The 22,150-nt window shown below is 51.1% G+C and overlaps 1 protein-coding gene across 1 annotated transcript in view; it reads right to left on the bottom strand.

Annotated features, from left to right (window-relative positions):
- MYH10 (myosin heavy chain 10) overlaps positions 1 to 22,150 on the bottom strand; it is a 144,213-nt gene that overhangs the window by 7,932 nt on the left and 114,131 nt on the right. The window contains exons 24-36 of the mRNA XM_081109002.1: positions 21,641 to 21,778; positions 21,064 to 21,187; positions 19,273 to 19,444; positions 17,904 to 18,116; positions 14,309 to 14,453; positions 12,872 to 13,078; positions 10,154 to 10,258; positions 8,646 to 8,798; positions 7,765 to 8,013; positions 7,282 to 7,494; positions 5,112 to 5,324; positions 3,937 to 4,098; positions 1,410 to 1,538 (exon numbers count right to left, since the gene is read on the bottom strand). Coding sequence (XP_080965128.1) covers positions 1,410 to 1,538; positions 3,937 to 4,098; positions 5,112 to 5,324; positions 7,282 to 7,494; positions 7,765 to 8,013; positions 8,646 to 8,798; positions 10,154 to 10,258; positions 12,872 to 13,078; positions 14,309 to 14,453; positions 17,904 to 18,116; positions 19,273 to 19,444; positions 21,064 to 21,187; positions 21,641 to 21,778 — 2,223 coding nt within the window. The remainder of the gene's footprint in view (positions 1 to 1,409; positions 1,539 to 3,936; positions 4,099 to 5,111; positions 5,325 to 7,281; positions 7,495 to 7,764; positions 8,014 to 8,645; positions 8,799 to 10,153; positions 10,259 to 12,871; positions 13,079 to 14,308; positions 14,454 to 17,903; positions 18,117 to 19,272; positions 19,445 to 21,063; positions 21,188 to 21,640; positions 21,779 to 22,150) is intronic.

Raw genomic sequence — 22,150 nt, 5'->3', positions numbered from 1 at the left:
CCTGGCTCCAGCGCACAGCCAGCACGTGGGGCAGGCATGCGTCCAGCTGTGACAGCAGCAGGTGGAACGCAGGGCCGGACCGAAGGCCTCTGTCGAACACACTGCAAGCGCGGCTCTGCCATCTGGCCTCTGCAGTCGAGTTTCCTGGGCCCGGCAAGGGCTCCTTCCCGACCACTGGCTGGGTGTGCGACAGACGGGAGGGGCCCCTGGGAGGAGGGGGAGGCCCCGAGGGCCTGTAACCTAATGAACAAAGGTGACGGAGGTAAGGAAAAACAGAAACAGACGGGAGGACAGCCTAGCTTTCCAGTCAGTCCCCTCCGCGAGGTAGTGAGCCCTTGTCTGAAGGTCTGCAGACCTGCAGCTTTGAAGACACAGAGCGCTGGCCTGCAGGGTGTGTGGACACAGGCCATGCCAGGCGCCCTACAGGACACAGGCTCCCAGAGCCCATCACCTCTGGGGATGGCATCACTGGTCAACTACATGACGACGTACATAGGTCCTGACATGCTGCTTCAGTGACGAATCCACTTCCTCTTTAAGCACACATGGCCCTAGAGCTGCTCGACTGTGTTCTCTAACCATAAAACTAGAAACCAACGAAGAAAAAATAAATGCCATACATTTGGAAATTTGAACCGCACTTTTAAACTATTCACGGGATAGAGAAACCGTAGAAATTAGAAAAATTTGGCATTTAAATGACAAATAGGAAGGATACAGTGAAAACTACCCTGAGGGGAATTGACAGTGTCCCATGAACATACTAGACAAGAGGGAAGCTTGGGAATCACTGAGTGCCCAACTCAAGAGAAAATCCAAAGGAAATAAAGGCACGAGCAAAAATGAACAGAATAGAAACCAAGAAGGATTAGCCTGGAAGCTGACTCTCTGGTAATCTCAGGATCTGCTCAGTGTTTACTTACGGATTTTCCTTCTACTTTTCTGACACCTTGGGAGTTAGTGCCCTTTCTTTCTTGCAAGCTCAACTCCGCATTTACTTGTTCTTGGTAACTTGTTGGATTACAAGATGATTCACTTAGAGATTCAATGAAACCACCTCACACAGCGCTTCTGTACACACAAGGCCATCTTCTATCACTGAGGTCAGAGTTCAGCTCCGTGGTCCTGGTGCTTGCCAGCACTAAGTACACGTCACTCCTGTTTCTTACTCAGGAGACAAGACTGGAAAAGCTACTAGTCAGCTCCTCTGCCTCCAGCCAGGTAGAGGGATATACGAACAGCATCAGGCTGACCACTTTACTGAACTAAAGCAATAGATGGTCCAGTCACATAGTAAAAATGGACAGAGAGATTACACACGGCTACGGCGACATTAAGATAGTTATCTGCTCTCAGAGAATTGCAAGGACAAATATTTGTTGAACAAATGGATGAATAAGCAAACAAACCTCCTGCAATTGAAGGATTTCCGCTTCTAGACTCTTTAATTTCTTTTCACTCTCTTTGGATTGAGCAAAAATCTCATCCCTGGAGGCACGAGCTTCTTCTAACTCACGCTGGTAATCCTTCATCTGAGCCTAAAGATAAATAGGAAGCAGGTTTGGGCAGTTTTCATTCTTTGTCTTTAAACAGTTTTTTTCCCAGATTATGAAAGTAATATACATTCATTAAAAAATAAAAGTATATAGAAATGACAAAGCTATCACAAAACATTCAGACCAATAGCCCTTATGAGTATATATGCAAAAATCTTCAACAAAATAATATCCATCAACATATAAAAAAACATACATATAATTTATACACCACTATATCCCACCATCCAACTGAGATACATATGAGCAATGCAAGGTTGGCTTGATAACGAAAAAGAATTAATATAATCATATAATCATCTCAAAATTCGGAAGTTGTACTTGACAAAATCTAACACCCTTTTCATTATAAAAACAGTAAGCTGAATAGAAAGAAATTTCCTCAACGTTGAGAAAGGCCATCCATCCAGTTGTCCCAGAACTATTTGTTAGAAAGACTGGTCTTTCTCTCATTGATTATTCTCTCCCATAGAACTATATGTCATGAAAAAGAAGGACAAAGATGGAGAAGTCACACTTCCAGATTTCAAAATTCACAAAGCTACAGCAATCAAAACTACAGTATTTGCATAAAGACAGACATATAGATCAAGGGAATAGAATTAATTCAATGAGGGAAAAACTGACAGCTATTATGATAATACGATACTTAATGGTCAAAGACTGAATGCTTTCCACCTAAAAGCAGCAGCAAGACAGGGATATCTGACGTTGCCACTTCTGTTTAACATCGTAATGGAGAGTCTAGTCAAAGCAGTTAGGCCAAGAAAAAGTTACTCAAGACATCCAGATTGGAAAGGAAGAAATAAAACTAGATCTTGTGTACAATAAATCTTAAGGAATTCATTAAAAAAAAACCCACTGGAACAAATAAGTCCAGGAAGGTTGTAGAATACAGATCAATACACAAAAGTCAATTTTATTTCTGTACACTAATTATAAACATTCGAAAAATTAAGAAAATGATTATACTTAAAATAGCATCAAAATGAATAAAATATTAGGCACCAATTTAGCTAAATAAGTAATAAGGCCAATACACCAAAAACTATACACCATCATTGAGAAAAGGTAAAGAATAGGTAAATAAACGGGAAGATGGCCATGTTCATGGACTGGAAGACAATACTGTTAAGACAGTAATGCTTCCAAACTGATCCATCAAGTGGACACAATATCAGAACCCGAGCTGGCCTTTTTTTTTCTCTCTCGCAGAAATTGACAAGTTGATCCTAAAATTCATATGGAATTGCAAAAAACCTGGATAGCTAAACAATCTTGAAAAAGAAGGACAAAGTTGGAGAAATTACACTTTACAAAGTTACGGTAGTCAAGACTATTAGTATTTGCATAAGGACAGACACATAGATCAGTGGAATAGAATTAATTCAATGAGGGAAAGAATAGTCTATTACACAGATGGTTCTGGGACAACTAGATATCCAAATCCAAATAAATAAAGGTGAGTTTATATATAAAACCACATGATAATTAACTCAAAATGGAGTTTAAAAGAGTAAGGTTTAAAACTCTTGGGAGAAAACATGACCTTGGGTCAGGCAGTGGTTTCATAGATATAATATTATCCAGGGATGACTTTTCCTTCTAAATTCTCTAAGTATGTGTATCTACACGACTATATGCAAACATCTACACACACGTGCAGGATTATAAACTCAACTGCCCTACCCAGTATCTTCCTTTGCTCACGTAGGCCCTGCTATCACTGCGCACACATCTCCAGCATTTAAGCGGCTGTCAGTCCACCGACATGTAGGTTGTTTCCAGTTTTGCTATCAGGAACATTTTAGCTGTGACCTTGGTATATGAACATTCCTTCTCATCTGTATATTTTATTAGAACACATTTTCAAGATGTGGAATCACCAAGGTCAAAGGGAAGGAGGTTTTCTAAAGCTTTTTGTCCAACAAATACCCCCCAAGAAGTGCCTGCGTATAGGAGGGACCGTCCCCTCCTGCCCGCACCAGGTTTGTCATGTGATGGTGACACCAGCACAAGCGATGACTGAACCAGACTGAAACGATGACCAACGCTCACGGCACCCAGGAGGGGAGTCAACACCACCTTCCGCTCTGGTGGCTCCGTGGCCCCGTGGCCCCGTGGCCCCGTTGGCGAAGCGCCAACAGAAGCTGTTCAGAGCCCGAAGAGCATTCCTACTGGTGGGTGCTCCACCTGTTGACCCCACCCTGGCTCTGCCCAAGCTCGCTGAGTGCTGAGTGCGACGTGCCACCTTTGGGGCTGCTGCACCCCCACAGCCAAGGTGACGGCTCTTGGCGGTAAGATGTCAGGCTGGGAGTCGCACAGGCCTTCCTCCCGGGCAGGACGACACCATCGAAGACCTCTGGTTGGCTGCACATACCTGAAGTTTACGAAGCTGCTTGATGACTTCATCCCGAGCCTTGTTTGCAGCCTCAATTTGAGATTCAAGGTCCTTCAAGTCTATTTCCATTTTCTTCTTTGAAGCAACAGCAAGCGCGCGCTGCTTCCGCTCGTCCTCCAGCTCTGCCTCGAGCTCCCGCACCTAAGAGACAGCACCGTGTGCCGGTCAGGCCCCGGACCCTGGCACAAAGGACAGGCAGCCTGGCGCCATACAGGGCTCTGGTGACTGCACAGGTCCCCCGCCCCCAAGCAGTTACTGTTATTAACAGGAAGCCACAGTAGTGGCATCTTGTTCACAGATCTTTACAAAACACCACCTGGCACACACCATTTCCACCGACTGCTACAAGGCACCTACCAGGGCTGCGTCCCTGATCCCAAGTTCATGTTCCAGGTGATGCAACAAAATGGAAAGACAGGACCATTTCTTGGAGTTCCCTCCAGGGACAGACACTCAAGCAGCCCGTGGGGAGGCCCAGGTTCCAGGTGCTGAGGTCTCGGGCCAATACCACGGGGGTGAGCCTGTTGGACAGGATCCCCCAGCCCACCAGGCCCCCAGGCAAAGCACCCGCTGAGTCCAGAATTCCCCACCTACAGAGGCTGTAACAAGTGTTGTCTTAAGCCACTAAATCTGAGCTAATTTGTTATCAATAAGTGACTAATGTAATAAAATTAGTGGAATGAAAATAAACCACTTAAATATCTAAGAACTGATTCCATGAACTCCAAGGGAGTGTCACAATATTCACAAAATTTTTTTAAAGTAAATTTTTAGAAATTTAATGTACATTTTAAAAAGAACATAAATCATGAGTGCCTAACCACTATTTTAGTTACAAAAATATAAATATCTTTTTTCTCCTTTAGAGAGTGGTTTACTGAGGACACGTGATTGGAATGTAAGCAATAAGCTGAACCACCTGTCAGTACGTTTAGATTCTTTCCTCACCCGTACCTTTAAGATCCACAGAACATGAATTTACACCATATTCCCCAGAGATTTCACTGAGGGCTTTTCTATCGATGATTATGCCTTGTAAGCAGCACCGATACTGCCTGAGACCAGGAATTTACTTACATTAAATGTAAAGAATAAACCTGATGATTTGACTCGTGAACGTGCTCTAACGAGAGGATGGCCGTACGCCCACCCACCTGCTTAATCAGCAGCCGCTTTTTCTCTTCATTCTGCTCGTCCCTGGTCTGCAAGTCCCGCTCGAACTGGGCCTTCATGGCCTGCATGTTGACCTCCAGGCGCAGCTTGGCGTCCTCCGTTGCCTGCAGCTCGTCCTCCAGCTCTTCCAGCTGGGTCCTCATTTCTTCCACCTGCTGCTCCAGGGCCCGCTTGGATTTTTCAAGTTCATGAACCTAACCCAGTGGTCGGCAAACTCATTAGTCAACAGAGCCAAATATCAACAGTACAACAACTGAAATTTCTTTTGAGAGCCACATTTTTTAAACTTAAACCATATAGGTAGGTACATTGTTATTAACTTAATTAGGGTCCTCCTAAGGCTTAGGAGGAGCCACGCTCAAGGGGCCAGTTTGCCGACCACGGACCCAAACCACAGGCGGCATCGAGAGCTGACCCCCAGCGGGGGTGCAGCATGGCCAGTGCGTCCTGCTTACAGGCCCCAGCGTGGTGGACGGCAGGCACCGGGCCAGCTTCCGGCCCCCGCGACCCCTCCCTTCCCCTCTGGGCTGCTGCCAGTCCCGTCCAGGCTGCCATGTGAGGGACAGACAGCACTGACGCCTCTGCTCACACGTGCTCGGTAACCAGCACTTGATTCTCTGACGACCTGGACGCTGAGAGGTCTTTAAAGCCGAAGAACAATGCAGAGCGCCTGCCTTCGCAGTGTCTGGACTCGGCCCTACAGCTCTCCTGCTGGGGAAGGTCATTGGTACGAAAACGCACACGTGGGAACTTGTGAATCTGAGGGGGGTGAGGCCTGAGGCAGGGCACCGACAGAGGCCGCCCTTCTCTGACGGGCTTTCCCCTCAGACCGGCAAGCGCAGGTGCTGCCGCCCGCCTTGGGTCCGTGCTGTGCCGCTCTCGGGGGCAGGTGAGGAGACTGCACCACGGGGCCTCGTCTCAGCAGCGTCTGGCCCGTCACAGGCTCAACAGAAATGTTTTGGGAATAAATGTGTGACCGTCAGTTACTCTAGATCAGCGGTTCTCAACCTGTGGGTCGCGACCCCTTTGGCGGTCGAACGACCCTTTCACAGGGGTCGCCTAAGACCATCCTGCATATCAGATATTTACATGACGATTCATAACAGTAGCCACATTACAGTTATGAAGTAGCAACGAAAATAATTTTATGGTTGGGTCCCAACATGAGGAACGGTATTTAAAGGGCCAGAAGGTGGAGAACCACTGCTCTAGAGCAAGCGAATGTGGAGCAAGGAAAGGGAGTCACTGTGGAGCCCTCTCCACGCCTCACTGACCAGCCCTTCCTACCCCAGGTGCCTCTCCTGGTCCACGGGCTGGTTGGTCCCTGGGCACGAGGCTGTCGGAGACCCGGGAGAGAGGTGGGCAGTCTCCCGCCCTTCCGCTGTGGCCGGGAGCCCGTGTCCCATGGAAAGGAGACTGTAGAGGACGGTGCTTTGCGAAGCACCTGCAGTCGCTTCACTCATCCGGGCAAAGGTGCTGTGCATTTGACAGGTGAGGAAGCTTAGGCTGAGAGAGGTTCTGGCTTCTGCTGGGCAGACGGACGCTGGTGGGAAAGCCTCGTCCTGGGCCCAGGCTCGCTGACTCTCCTCACATTGTACACTGGGGGGCGGGGGGGGCATGGGGGGGACACTGGGGGGCGGGGCGGGGGCGTGCGGGGGGGATAGGATCCAGCGCGGCTCCTGTGGGCGAGGTGGTGCGGGGAGGAGAAACAGTTCCCCGAGACTCCCACTGTGAGCGCGTCCCCGGTGCACCTGAAGTCTTCAGGGAAGACACGGGGCTCCCTGGGAAGCCCACCTCGCTCCTCTCCAGGCCCCGCTCCGGGCGGAGGGGTCCCACATGCCTCCCTCCGAGCGGCCCTCGTGCTTGGCAACCACCTGCTCACTCAGGAGCCGTGAGCCCCTCCAGTGAAAGGGCCGCCAGAAGCAGGTCCGGGCGGGAGGGCCCGTGAAAGGGACAAGAATCAACAAGCCTCCACCACCCGCAGGTGCGGCTACAGGAACGCCACACCAGGAGCAGGCGGCAGGAAACCTGGCAGTTGGTTCCAGAAGACTCTAGCCTCGTGCTTAGCCATGGGCCAGGCCCTCCCAGGCCCCCCCGGCCCTCCAAGGAGCTGCCTGCTCCCCGTGACGGGACCAGCCCAGGGACACTCACGTTCTTGCCCACGTCGTCCTTGGAGCTCATCAGGTCTTCCATGTCTGCTCGGAGCTGCTTGTTCTGCCTCTCGAACTCCTCCTTGGCCTCCAGGGCCTCCTCCAGGGCTCGGGCCAGGGACAGGGCTTTGGTTTCCTTCTCTCTGGCCTCCGCTTCCGCGCGGTCCCGCTCTTCCGCGTAGCGAGCAGAGATGTTCTTCTCTTCTGCCAGCAACTACACGGAATGGCATCGGGAAAGGTTAAAAACAAGTTCAAAAGCAACGTGGACCCCTCATGTCTGACCTATTGCTGAGAACACTGCTGCAAGATTATGGGTGTTCCCTTTTTTCCTTTTCCGCTTTTTCCAGTTTTGCTGTAAGTGTATCTTGCTTCCCAATAGGAAAACATTATTTTAAACTAAAATAGGACCGAGAGCTCTGCCCGGAGGAAAGGCCAGTGGCACTGGCTCTGGAGTCAGAGAGACGGACGCAGAGCAAGAACCCACCTGGTCAAACTTCTTCTGCTTCTTCTCCAAGTTGGAGACGATCTGGCGCTGGTGGTCCAGGTCCACCATCAGATCGTCCAGCTCCTGCTGCAGGCGGTTCTTGGTCTTCTCCAGCTTGTCGTAGGCCAGTGCCTTTTCCTCCAGGCGCTGGCTCAGCGCCTCCCCGTCTTTCAGAAGCTTCTTTTTGGCTTCTTCCAAACTTTCAATTGTTCCCAAGTCATCGTCTACTTTCTTCTTTGTATCAGTCAACTAGGTTTTACGTCAAGAAAAAAAGATCAATAGTAAAGACGTCAACTGATTTTCACATTTGAGGAAGAAAGAAAAAATGTGTTTTCAATAATTTGTGGGAAGAAATAACAAATCAATGCTATTTGATTTTGAGCAAATTAATCTCAGACAGTAACTTAATTTCTTAGCTAATAATCTACAAAGTGATGATGGGATTAAAACCTTACATAGTTGATACAGTCCTGTGTCTTTATTTTATTTTAAAGTATTTTTTATTGCTTTTCAGACTGAGGAAGTGGCGGGCGGAGAGAAACACCGATATGGTAGCAAAACATCCACCGGCTGCCTCCTGCACGGCCCCCACTGGGGGGTCAGACCTGCAACGGGGTGTGCCCCGATCAGGAATCGAACCAGCAACCCCTTGGTGCGCGGACGACCCCCATTCAACTGAGCCAGGGCCTGTGTCTTTAAATGCTTCCAATATCAGAGCCAGCACAGCATCGGCATTTGGCTGGGTCAAAGAAAAACCACTTAATGGGCTTTATTTAGTGCAACCTAGTTAACGGTCCCACGTGAGCTGAAGCAATCCAGCACAGCGGGACACGAGCTGCTAACACACACTTCCGGGCCACCACCGCCTCCCGAGGACACACCTGGGACTGCAGGGCCAGCACTTGCTTCTCCAGGTTCTTCCTGGCCTCCTCCTCCTCCTCCTGCTGCTCCTGCAGGCTGTTCTTCTCCTCCTCCAGCTGCCGGATCCGGCTGCTCAGGTTCAGCTTCTGGCGTGTTTCTTCCTGAAGAAGCTCCTGTTTATTTTATAAAAGGTCGATACTCCAGTTACCTTCATCACCCTCACAAAAGACCCCATTAAAAATGCATGTCATAAAGCACAGAGAGCCTCGGTGTATGAGAAATACTCAGTGATATTAACAAACAGAAAAGATTTAAAAACACGTGATCACGTTATAAAAGCTCTTAACACAAATACTGCTTCAAACTCATTCAGGAGGAATGGCAGCATCCTCTGTCCACCCAGCGCCCAGGCCAGGAACCTGCACGTGGCCAAGCCACCTCCCCTTCTGGCACCTCCTCATTTCTAGACCCTCTGCCTGTCCCGCCCTGCCCCGCCCAGGCACTGGCATTTCTCAGGAGGATGACTATTTCCAGGACTGGGCGACCCTTCCATTGCTTCTCCTTTACACTTTCTGCCCGAGTAATTATTCTAAAATGTAAGGGCAAACAGGTCTTTCCCACTTAACGCCGTCAGAGGCACAGGCAGCTTTCTGTGAGCGGCCCTCTGTCCCTCACCAGCCAGGAGGGGCCTCAGCACAGCGTAGGCCAGTGATGGCGAACCTATGACGCGCGTGTCAGAGGTGACACGCGAACTCATTTTTTTGGTTGATTTTTCTTTGTTAAATGGCATTTAAATATATCAAACAAATATCAAAAATATGTCTTTGTTTTACTATGGTTGCAAATATCAAAAAATTTCTGTATGTGACACGCACCAGAGTTAAGTTAGGGTTTTTCAAAATGCTGACACGCCGAGCTCAAAAGGTTCGCCATCACAGCGTAGGCCCTAAGTACAGTGACCCTGTCCCACTACCTCCGATGCCACTCCTGTGTGTCTCGATCTTTAACCTGTATCCCCAGCACCCAGCCCAGAACCTAGCAAATACGCTCTATAGAAAGTTTGAAAATTTAACAAGAATTTTACATCTCCAAGAAAGTTGCTACATTATGTTCATATTATCATGGTCATTAACCTAACTGCCATCCTAACCAGTAAATTAACACAAGTCTTATGAAAGTACGATCAAGCTTCAACCCACCCTTTTACAAAACGGACTCTTTCTCCGAGGTCAGCGTATTGACATTTCAACTAGAACAAACCCCCTTATTGAAATGGCCAGCGACACACGTGTGTGCAACAGGACGCTGCGGGCGAGCCACGCCCCAGGCAGCGCCCCCGCCGGGCCCACGTGCCTGTGCCACAGAACCTGGGCTCCGCACGGAGCCTGAGCTTCAGGGGCTCCCGAATGTCACGGCTGTCACAGTGCAAGTGGCTCCAGACAGAAGTCACCGGAAACCCGAAGGCAATTCACATATCGATTCCGGAAATGGTCGTGTTATTAAAGGCCCCTCACTCCCCCCGGAATACCTGTGTATCCTGCAGTTGAGACTCAAGACTAGCTGCATCCTTAGAAAATTTAATGCCCTTCTTCTCCGCTTCTTCCAGGAGAGAGGAGACGTTATCCAGTTCATTCTGCACGGAGGAGCAAAGTTACATGCAATCCGTCAGTGAGCAGATAAACGGCCCAGAACCACCTCCCACGTGAGCATAAAGCAGCGTTGAGGGAGGACGCCAACTCGGTTAAGGAGGACTTTCTCACCGAGCGCCTGTCACCTCCCAACAGTGCCCATGTTGGCAGGCACTGTCCCAGCCGCCACACACAAGGACGTCGTCTCTCCCCACGGAGAGGACAGGGAGCTTGGAACTGCAGGGCGCACGCATGGCGGCTCTCCCAGCCGCTACTACCTGGTTTACAGTGAACAGGCAGTTACAAGCCGCCCAGGGCTGCCCGCCGGTGAGGGGCCTGAGGGCAGCAGGCGGCTACTCCATCCTCTTTCACACAGAGAAGCAGTGACCATGTGCGGGGGGGGGTGGGGGGCAGTATGATTACTATTCTTACAGAACTTGGAAGTTTTATCAGAGAGATTCAGAGTTTAGATTCTAGTCTCTTTAAGCTTTAAAACATCAGTCAATAAGGTTGTGATGACTGCACGGGGACAGATGGCTACCAGACGCAGTGTGGCGATGACATCCTAAGGTATTGCATGTTGAAACAAATATAATATTGTATGGAACCATACCTTAATACATTTAGAACACTGGTATTAATTGGTATTATATATTTATCATGAATACTTAGTTACCTCTTATGGTCAAATTTTATGAATAATGTGGTCAAAAAATTTTTTTCATCAATTAATGCTAGCTCTAAAATACCCCTCCCCCCATTATAGGTCCCCACGCTGTAAGACCTTCCACAGGTCTGGGGACGGGGGTGTAAGAAAGGAAGAGGGATCTGGAGGGGACAGTAGGGCCCCTGTGTTCTAGCTGGTCCTCCAGTCAGATTAGCAGAGGGACAAGTTAAACAAGTTTCTAAGCGAATGACATTTCTATTTTTGCTCATCTTAGCACGTCCTTCAGAGAGCCACACGCCATCAGTCTTGGCCACAGCGTGGAGAAGGGCTCTGGTCCCAGCACACCGCCCGCCGTGACCTGCGAGGGAGCCACCGAGGCAGGCAGGCAGCCCGGCTTCCGAGCCTCACATTCATTGCTCATTGCTCATGGCCCGGCCCGGCCAGGGTGATGGAGCAATGACCCGAGAGCACGGACAGGAGCCGGATGCATGCCCGGCGCAGCACTGGTCCGGGAGCGCCCCTCGCCTCGCCTCCCCACCACACGCGGTTCTGACATCTCGGAGGAAAGCGTGGGTCTGTGAGCACCTGAGCATCACACCCGACTCCGCTACAGAGAGGCGCTCGCGAGGCGGCCCTTGGCTGGCGTCAGGGAGCTTAGACTTTGGGAGGCTCCTACGTTCCCCACGTGACAAACGGCTGGCTGTGCCTCAACCAGGAGCAGGAGCACGAAGCTCCTGGGAGTCTTCCCAGTGATGAGTCGTGAGGCGGGCGGGCCTCCCACTTCACACATTGGTGTGAACAATGGTTTATGTCGAACACCTGCTTCCCTCTGGATCTGGCATTTTGGTCTGTGCCGGGCAGAGGGCGCCCGTGCCCGGCCCCTAGTCACCACCCGGGCGCTGTCTCTGGGCTCCCCTGCAGCTGCGGGGCCAGCGCTGCTCTCTGAGGGCCTCGCAGGGTCCCGTCCCTTTCCTTCCTGTGCCCTCTCACCGGGTCAGTCACCGCTGTTGTGGGGCCGCACGCCGGGCCCGGGTCTCCACGCCACACGCTGATTGTTTGCACTGCAGCACACTAATTACATCTTTCGCACCAACAGACACTCCTACTGAATTGTTTGCACAGTAAGTGTGCAAACAATAAAAACACTTATACTTCCAGCTATATTCTTCTATGCACACTTCTGCAGTAGAGAGGCTGACTGGAATCTGTGTGCACATCCTTAATGGTTTCTCGGGGACAAACCTCTAGCCGTGAAGTCACTGGGCAGGGGTATCATATTATCAAGGCTCGTGGCACCAAAACTGCCACACTGTCCTCCAGAGAAGGCTGTGTTAACTTACACTTAACCACGGTGTAAAAAATCCCAGTTTCACAAGCCTTTCCCAAGACTAGGTACAATTTTTTTTGCCCATTGTTCCTGCTCTTATTGATTAGACAAGCCGTGGGCAAACTACAGCCTGCGGGCCGGATCCGGCCCGTTTGAAATGAATAAAACTAAAAAAAAAAAAAAAAAAAAAAAGACTATACCTTTTTATGTAATGATGTTTGCTTTGAATTTATATTAGTTCACACAAACACTCCATCCATGCTTTTGTTCCGGCCCTCCGGTCCAGTTTAAGAACCCATTGTGGCCCTCGAGTCAAAAAGTTTGCCCACCCCTGGACTAGACTGATGGAGAAGTTGAAGTTGTACTTGAAACCAGTGAAAGTACTATGTCTATGATTCACTGTGAATTCACTAGGCTCAGGCCAATTCATGCTGTCTCATTCCTAAGCACAGTTAAACTTTAACTCAACCACAGAAATGCCCCTGAGGGACCTGCGCTGGGACATTCAGGTGCGATGCGACGCCAGGCACTGAACAGCACATCAGCTCGGTCTCTCAGGGCCGCGGGGGTGCAGGGGGAGCTGTGTGCCACGCTGGGGCAGGTGCGGTGGTCGCCGGGGCTCACCTGCAGTTTGTTCGCTTTCTCGGCCAGTTCCACGCGGAGCCGGTCTCCCTCGGAGACCTTGGCGTGGAGCTCCTGGACCTGGGCATCCAGTTTCTTCCTCTTGTGCTCAGACTCGGCCTTGACCTGCTGCAGCACCTTCACCTCACACGCCAGCTCCTTGTTGTCCGTCTCCAGGCCCTGCTTGTTCTTCTCCAGATTTGCTTTGAACTAGGAGGGGGACGGGAAAAACGGTATCTTCATTACACGCCATGAGAGGCACTGCTTGCTGGTTTGTCGGACTGTGCCTGACACAGTGAGCCTGAGTCAACGCTGAATGAATGCATGAAACATCTGCTGTGCTGTGTGAAGAGTGCTGAAGAAGGAACACACGTGTGCACACTGCTTGGGGTAGTGGGTGCCGATATTTAGGGGCTCACTGCACTGTGTAATGCATCCTTGTCAGTGCAGGCTGGGGGGCGACATCCTGAGCACATCCTGTCCAAAGAGTAACGATTCATTCATGTCCTCCTTGTCTGAAGCGAGCTCTGTGAGTCTCAGGTGGTTATGACAAACGAGTGAGCAGTGTGTGTTGGTGCAAGGTGGTCATAGTAGGCGGGTGTCTCACGGACGACATGGGACAGGCTTTCACAGCCATCTAGTTGGGGGTGGCATGGGGCTCTGTGGCCGTCCTGCCTGGCCTCCATCTGCCTTTCCACTTACGGGCTGTGTGGTCCTGGCTTAACTTCCTAACGAGACTGGGCCTCAGTTCCTCGTCTTTGAGTGAAAATGACAGAGACTAACCTATAGGATAGAAATGAAGCTTAAGAAGGCAGTGCACGTGACTGGTGCACTGTGACAGCACTTGGCAGCGACGGCCACATACTGATGGGAATGTCAGCATCTGCTACTGTTGTCACTGTGTAAACTGGAAGGTGGTATGTGGGCGGGAGGAGAGCGCACCGGGGAAGTCGGAGCAAAGGCACAGAGCGTGGAGGAAAGGATAATGACTGGGAAACGCTGCCCAGGGAGGCCGAGTCAGAGGGTAAATGAAATGAGTTTCATCAGGATAGAAAGCCTGTGCTAGAGACACATAAGAGGGAGCAACGTATACAGCGGTTTGAGGTCAGAGGCAGGAGGGCCAAGGGAGAGACGCGCATAAGGAACACGTGAAATATCGGGGTGGGGGTGGGGATGGGACAGATGGACACGATGACGCGCTGGCAGCACATGAGTGGGAGGAAGACCTCAAACTGCTCAGCTGCTTGAGCTGAGACGTCAGAGAAGGATGGTGAGTGAGAGGCGGCCCTGGGAGGAAATGTGCCTCCAGATGGTGGCTGGGCCCACCGCTCTTGGGAAGAAAGCAGCCGCCACAGCGCGCGCAGAGGGGGGTGGACACTGCAGGGGAGGGTGGGCGGAGCGGGTCTGGCCGCCCAGCTCTCCAGGGCAGGGCTCCCTCACCCGCTTGGCCTGCTCCAGCTGCTCCGACAGCTCCTCCAGGGCCGACGCGTGTCTCTGCCGCATGTCCTGGATCTGAGCCTCATGGTTCTTAGTTTCTTCCTCAAGAGCCTTCTTCAGCTCTGCCACTTCCTGTTCACGTTTTGTTCTGGAGAAATGTGTTTTAGAGAAAGCAGCTCAGAATTAGTTGGCTAATTAAATTAAAAATTAATTTGTTATGTCCTGGGTGGTTCAGTGGTTGAGCACCAACCCATGAACCAGGAGGTCATGGTGATTCCCGTCGGGGCACATGCCCAGGTTGTGGGCTTGATGCCCAGTAGGGGGCGTGCAGGAGGCAGTCAATCGATGACTCTCTCTCATCATTGATGTTTCTTTCTCTCTCCCTCTCCCTTCCTCTCTGAAATCAATACAAACGTATTTTAAAAAAATCAAGAAAACATTAAAAAGAAGTGATGCTTAAAAAAAATGCTACATCCATTACTTTGATTATTATTTGTGGCGCTATTTTCCAATAGGCTGGTGCACCCCTAACTGTGGTGCAGGGAACCTTCCGGAAGCAGCCTGCTCCCCTCCACAGCTGACCTCCGCTGGAGACCCAGTGGACATCCCTGAGGGCTCCACGGTGCTCCGGCAGCCCTGCCGCACGACAGGGCAGGAGCGGCTGACACGGGTGCCAGGCTGCTTGCTGCAGCACCAGCCACACTTCAGTGAGGCTGGAAAGGTGAGTCCAAGAGGCTTTCGGAAGCTCAGGACGTTGGAGGTCAAACCAGTCCAGACGCTGCACCTGAGAGAAGCAGGAGCCTCTCTGACAGCGTGGGAACTGCAGTCACTAAACCTCCCGTCTGCCTGGCACGGCCACACGGAGGCGGGACAGGAGGCAGGAGGCAGGTGGAGGCCGCACGCCAGGCTCAAGGGTCTCTGTAAGCTGAGAGGAGACACGGCAGGTCCCAGACCACAGACCTGGGAAGCCCGGGAGGCCAGGAGGCTTTATCCAACCTGCAGCCACCGTATGAAGGTCACATTAGTATCAAATGCTTTTACTTGGCTTTCTGACTTTTTTTATAATTTGTTATAACATTTGGGTAACTTGAAAAATCAATGTTATTTCACCAACTAGAAAAGCCTTCACCCCAAGTCACTCTTTTTTTGTTTTGTTAACCCTCACCTGACGATATTTTTCCATTGATTTTTTAGAGAGAGTGGAAGGGAGGGGGAGAGACAGAGAGAGAAACATTGATGTGAGAGAGAGACGCCGATTGGTGACCTCCCACACATGCCCTGACCAGGACCAGGAATCGAGCCTGCAATCTAGGTACATGCCCTTAACCAGAACCAAATCCAGGACCCTTCAGTCCGCGGGCCGATGCTCTGTCCACTGAGCCGACGAGGGCCCAAGTCACTCTTTAAGTGGGTGGATCTGAGCACCGTCTTTAAGCATATAGCTTGTCAACGACTGAAACCACTAAGCTAAGTGCCATGTTAACACCAAGAATTTAACTCACAATCATCCTGAAGCACAGCTCTGGCAACCTCGCTCTATATTAAAACCATTTCACTCTCCACACTAAACCAGGAACAGTTAGAACAGTGACTTGCACGCTGACTCCCGTGTGGACACACCGTCCTGTCGTTACTGGTGGAATGGTGGGATCTAGAGGGCGGAGGTCAGCTGGGCCAAGAGAGAAGGGGCCCAGGCAGCTGCCAGCTCTGGGGTGGCAGGTAGCCAGACAAAAGGAATCCGCGAAGACTTCTTGTGGTCCAGCCTCGCTCAGCCCCGGTGCCTGGCAGTGACTATGCATCTGTCTGGCATGTCTCTCCTCCCCGCCCCTCGCCAATCTTCATCCTAAGTCCTAAAGAGCTAAAATGCCAATGAAGATGGAGCCCAGTGAGGGTCCTGACTTGCTGAGCCCATTCCCTTTATGCCAATCATGTGATACCCAGCTGGAGAGGCAGGGCGTGGGGTCCTTAGCCAGAGCGGAGGACTCACGAACACTAGCACATCTGAGCTGCAGGCACGGTAATTCCTCACACAGCAGAATCTATATTTGAGGACAGCCATGGCTTTAATTAACATGCATGCATCAATTGTACTGTCTTAAAAATATGTATTTTCTAAGAGTTGAATGGAAGAAATGATCAGAACGCCTTTTTCTATTGTGCTCAAAAGACTAGCTGAGAAGAAATACTTCAACAAAGTCTAGTTCTGTGGTTTCCAAATTTAAAAGAAGCAGACATTTTAGAGAAGGCCGGGACTTAGAACTCCTACAAGCAGGGTTACTCGCTGAGGTGGGCAGGGAGCCTCCAGCCTCAGGTGGGCTCCAACCGAGACAGGGCCCTCTTTGGGGACACAGCCTCCGTTCGCTGCCCTCTTAGGGACCCGTGGCAGGTCCCTGGCGTGTTCTAGGCTCACCACTGCTTCTCCGCCCCTGAACCCTCTCCTGTCGCCTGCAACCCGACCAGGAAGCCTGCTCTGCAGACACGGGGACGTGGTTCTCTCCGGGTCCCAGCACCCAGGTGAGCACGTTGCAAGCTCCATCTTCCAGGGAAGGGCACCACTGGCTCCCCCCAGCACACCTCCTCCCCAGGTCCTCAGGTCCTCCCACCTCTCTGACCGCCCGGCTTCACCAACGATTCCTCGTCCTTGTTTTGCCCCAGCCTCCTTTTTAGCACGATGGGCTACTACACCCTGGAACAGCCGGCAGGCATGTGTATGTATGTGTGCGTGTGTGTATGTGTGTGTGTGTGCATGCGTGTGTGTGTGTGCGCGCGTGCACACTGCAAGCAGCCAGCCAAACCTGCCAGCCACAGTGAGCTGGGCCCCTGCACCTGGCCGCTTGAGTCTTGAGGGGGAAGCAGATGGTCAGGAAGAGGCCAAGACAGCCGTCTGGGAGATGACATCGCGGCTTCGAGGAGAATTCTCTCTCTTGCCAGCAGGAGCCACAGGCTGCCTCTGCTCACAGCGCGTGGCTATCGCTCTCTGCGACTCTGTGGCTGACACGTGGAGGCCGTGTGCAATGTCTCCAGCTGTGCTCCCTCGCCTGTGCTTGTCCCTTTCTTCTGCCCGCACCTGGCGGCTGGCTCATCTGTGACTGCCCCTGCCCCTGCCCCTGCCTCTACCTCTGCCTGAGTGCCTGTCCTCACCTTCCTCTCCTTGTCCTGAACACGTGCCTCCCTCCCATCTATTCGCTCACCAGTGGTGCTGCCAGCAGATGCGTGCCACCCTGTACCTCCTCCTCTGGGCCTGTCCCAGCTAGTCCTCCGGTCCTTTCTCTCTCACGTGGTCTAAGCCAGTCTCCTTCCAGCCTCGGTGGGTGTGTCTGTCCGTCTTTCCCTTAGATACCCAGCACTGACAGGCTTTCTGATCATGGCTCCCTGATCATGGGCCTCAGTCTGTCGGTCCATCCACCTACCCGCGTAGGCTGGCTTGCTTCTAACCACTGTTATTTTGTTACTGTTCTACCTGCCATTATTTCCAGGACGGAGAGGGGACACTTACAATACAGCCTAAAGAACGCACACCATCTCCTGAAGAGGCCAGCGAACCCGCCATGTCAGCCCGCTCTCGTGCGGAGCCCCGCGGGCGCCGGCCCCCACTCACCGAAGCTCCTGCTGGGCGGCGGTGGTGTCCAGCGTGTCCTCCAGCTCGGTTTTCAGAGCCTCCAGCTCCTCACTCAGGTCCCTTTTCTGCTTCTCCGCCTTGTTCCGTGAAGCCTTCTCGGACTCAAAGTCCTCCTGAAGCTCGGCAATCTGGGCTTGCAGCTCTCGCACCACCTTCAGGGCGTTGTTCTTGTGGAGCGTCTCATCGTCGCCCCTGTGAGGACAGCCAGGCCGGGCCGCGCTCAGCCGGGGCGCCGAAGGGCTGCTCCCCAGCGGAACCGCCCCTGCACGTCTCCACAGGGAGACCCGGTTACCCAGCTCTGCCGTGGCACGAGCCTGGCGCGGCACAGGGCCTGCCCGGCAGGCACGGAGGCACACGGGCAATGACCTGCAGGCCCGAAAGCTGGTTGGCAAAGCTAGATTCACAATCGAGCCCAGCCCCCTTTGCAAAGGGCTACCTATCTCCATTAAGAGAGAAGACAATCACTTTAATGATTAGAACCTTAAAAAATTCCCTATAAAATAAACTGTTATCATTAGAACACCGCTCAGGGTAGCAGTCTAGCCTACCAAACTGGTGCCATGCTACAGGGAACCGGCAAATTCAAAGCAGTTCTTAGAACACACAGCAGAGGAGACAGCCGCCGCCAGGCCTCCCACCTATGCTCTCTCTCCGCCTCTTCTTGCTGGTGTGCGGCTGGATGGAGGCAGACACCGCCTGGGCGTAGCTGGGATGTCTGTGATGAGCGAGGGGAAGCTGACAGCCATGACAGTGAGTGTGAGAACTTTAATTTTAGAATCTAGCTCTCACCTCTGTAAATGAAAAGGCAGAAATTTGGCCAAAGGAAGAGTAACAGTGGTAGAGGACAGAAAAATGTCTGTTATAGATTTTGATTATAATAAATTATAAACTCTAAGTCCTATGACCATGTAGTCAAATAGTTATTCTTAATAAAGAAATGAAAGTATTAGATATAAACATATTCACTACATAGGGTTTCTAATGGTCTAGAACTGAATAGCAAATCACGCTTCAAGTGTATGGGGTGGGTATCCTTTCTGAAGTGATTTCTCTAAACTTCTCGAACATACTGACGTGGACAGAAACCAAACGTTTGCTGTGACACAGTCATTTTTTCTGCTGTGAATTTCCAAGGATTTCCTGAGGAGACTAGTGAGTTTCAGTGCGAATTCTGAGAACGGCTTATGTTTTCTTGCTGCCCCGACAAATGACGTGCTCCTGGGTTTTTAGGTTTGGGTGCCACACCCAGCAACTCGGAAATGACGTGTTCCCTCCCAGGGTTTGGGTCTGCACCCAGACATGGACAGAAAGCCCACACAACACACTCCCACGGGCTCTGGGGGCAGACCTGGCCAGCGCGCCCTGCAGCTCCTCCTCCTTCTTGGCCAGCTGCACCTTGAGCTCGTCGATCTGGGCCTGCAGCTCAGCGATCTGGTCCTGCAGGTCAGTCGTCTCGCCGTCCAGTTTCCTCTTGGCCTTTTCCAGCTCCTGACGGGTTTTCTCTTCCTTCTTTAAGCGCTCTTTAAGGCAAGACAGAGACCTTCAACACACTGAGGCACACGCCATATGAAAAACTTCAAATGAAAACTGATTAAAGTCGAAAAGAAGCTATTTTATTTAAAAGCATGTCCTTGCCCTGATAACACTGACAACACTGTACCAATGAGTCATTCAAAACCCATTCAAAACTGAAGGCAGATCACTGGTGGGAGGAGGGTATTTTAAGGAAGAAGCTGGGTGGGTTCTAAGGACGTCCTTTCATGGGAAGTGGGCACGCTATTAGAGCGAAGCGATCAGAAAGCTTCTCATGATGCGCCCACCGCTGTGCCCGGGTTTGCAGGGGGGCCTGGCCGAGGCTGGCAGTGTGGGCAACGGCCTGTCCCCCCCTCCCTTTCATGGGGAATCCCTGGTTGAACCAAGACAGCCGTTCCCACGCGTGAGGGAGAGAGGGGAGAGGGCTCTGCAGCTCTGCCCTCCCCGCTTGGACTTGGCAATGGTTCCTTAATCAACAGCAGCGACCTGTTCCACTCGGATGCCTCCTCACAACAACGGAAGCTGTAAGCCTCTGTGCTCTGCAGCGGGAATCCAATGCTAAGAGATGAGACCGAGCGTCGCTGGCCCGTCACACAGGGAGCAGCACCTCTGCTGTGGGTGCCCTTCCCCAGGAGGGGACCACACACCGGGAAAACGGCCTCTGAAAATAATTTCCTACGGCAGCCCTTTTGTCTATACCAGGGGTGGGGAACGTCTGGCCCGCGGGCGATGAAAGGCCCACCATTTGCTCTGGCCCTGCCGAGGCAGTAGGGGTGAGTGAGTTAAGTGAATGACCGAATATAGCAGGGTAATGTTTTAAGTTGATAATTTTGTATGGCCCGTGAATGATGCTATAAATATCCACATGGCCCTTGGCAGGAAAATGGTTCCCCAACCTCTGATCTATACTTAAAAAAAAAAAAAGACCGCAAAGCCCTAAACATTAAAAACAAACAAACAAACAAACTCCTTTCTCCCCCTTATGGAAGCAATGCACTGGAAAGAGTGACCACGCCCTGCAGGACCCACAGCCCTCACAATGCTGGGCGTTAAGCGTCGGCTCTTCCCCTCGTGGGGAGACCGCTTGCAGCTGCTTGCTGAAGGGAAGGTTTCCTATGCTCTTCCCAACATCTACCCTTCTCTCTCTCTCTCTCTCTTTCTCTCTCTCTCTTTTAAGAAAGCCATGACTGATTTTGCAAAAACCCCCAGGATTCCTGACTATCTTTTGCCACTGGCGTGGGCACTGTCACCCTCGGCCGCTCTGTCCCTGCAGGAAGCGGTCCCGTCGTGAACGGAGCCCAGGCGCACTTTCTGGATCAGACCCACAAAGCCCAAGGGCCTGAACAGCTCAAACATGACTTCGATCCCAAGTATGGCCACAAAGGGCACCGTGTTTCACCCCGGGACCTAATATTAAAAAGTGAATTAAAAAGAATAATTTACTGCTATTCTATCACAAATTGTGGTGACTAGATCTGTTTTAATAAACACAAACCAAAGGCTCATTAGTAATCACCATGCATCCTCTGTTATCATGTTCTGATTAAAGTAAAATCTAAACATTCCTATGTCCCGGTCCTACATTTTTCTAGCCCCAAACACTAACCTTCTAAATCCGAGATCATCACTTCTTGCTTATTCCTGATTTTGGCCAAGTTTTTTGCCTTTTCTTCCTCTTCAGCCAGCTGAGAGGAGCACTCACCAATGCGATCCTCCATGAGTTTCTTTTCCTGAACAGAAAACACTGCCTCAGAAAAGGCATTCAAAGTAACAACTCGGGTTTGTATAACTTAGAACACAACCGGCCCTGCCTCCCTACAGGCCACATCCTCCAAAGAGGCGGAGGCTCATCATCTTGGTGCTGACCCCTCGGGGCTGCCCAGGCGCCGGCCTTCAGATTCCCACAACCAGAGCTGACAAATGAATGCTGGGCCCGTGGGACAAGTCATCGATGAATGATCGACTTGCACCAAGGGCGCAAGTGAGAAGTCTAAAGGACTATAAGGATGCTGAGTGGATGTAAAACATGACATTGTGACTGTGTCTTTAGAAACCTACACAGGTAGAGACTTAGGGAGAAGATGAATCTGAAATCTTTGTAGAATTTTTTTGGTTAAAGCCCCTTTCATGACCACAGAAATATTCCCGTATTCTATAGCAGCTTGGGAGGGAAACATCCGCACTTTGATAAATTTGGAGTTTTGGTCCTCAAGAAGCAGAATCTCCTCCTCCATCTTCTTGATTTTCGCCTCGGCCGTCACCTTCTCCAGCTGCAGCTTCTGCCGGGCCCCTTCTTCCTCGTCCAGCTGCTCCTCCAGGTCCTGTGAACACACGGTCAGCTCGCATATTCCCACCAAACCCGGCCATGAATACCCAAGGAACACATCGTGAAATGCCGATTCGTGAAAAAACAAAACAAAAACCCACAAACAAACAAACACCAATTTGTGATGCTCAGATGGCAAGGCCATATATGTATACATATATATCTACTTGTTAATCCTCAACCAAGGATATTTTTCCATTGATTTTTAGAGAGTGGAAGGGTGGGGTAGAGACAGAGAGAAGCATCTATGAGAGAGACACATCGATTGATTGCGTCCCGCGCGCACCCCGATTGGGGCTGGGGAATGAGCCTGCAACAGAAGTACATGACCTTGACTGGAATTGAACCTGCGACCCTTTAGTCCATG

Source organism: Myotis nattereri (genome assembly GCF_964212035.1).
Source record: "Myotis nattereri genome assembly, chromosome: 16".
NCBI lineage: Eukaryota > Metazoa > Chordata > Mammalia > Chiroptera > Vespertilionidae > Myotis > Myotis nattereri.
Note: the sequence above shows the minus strand (reverse complement) of the source record. Positions and strands in the feature narration are given on the sequence as shown.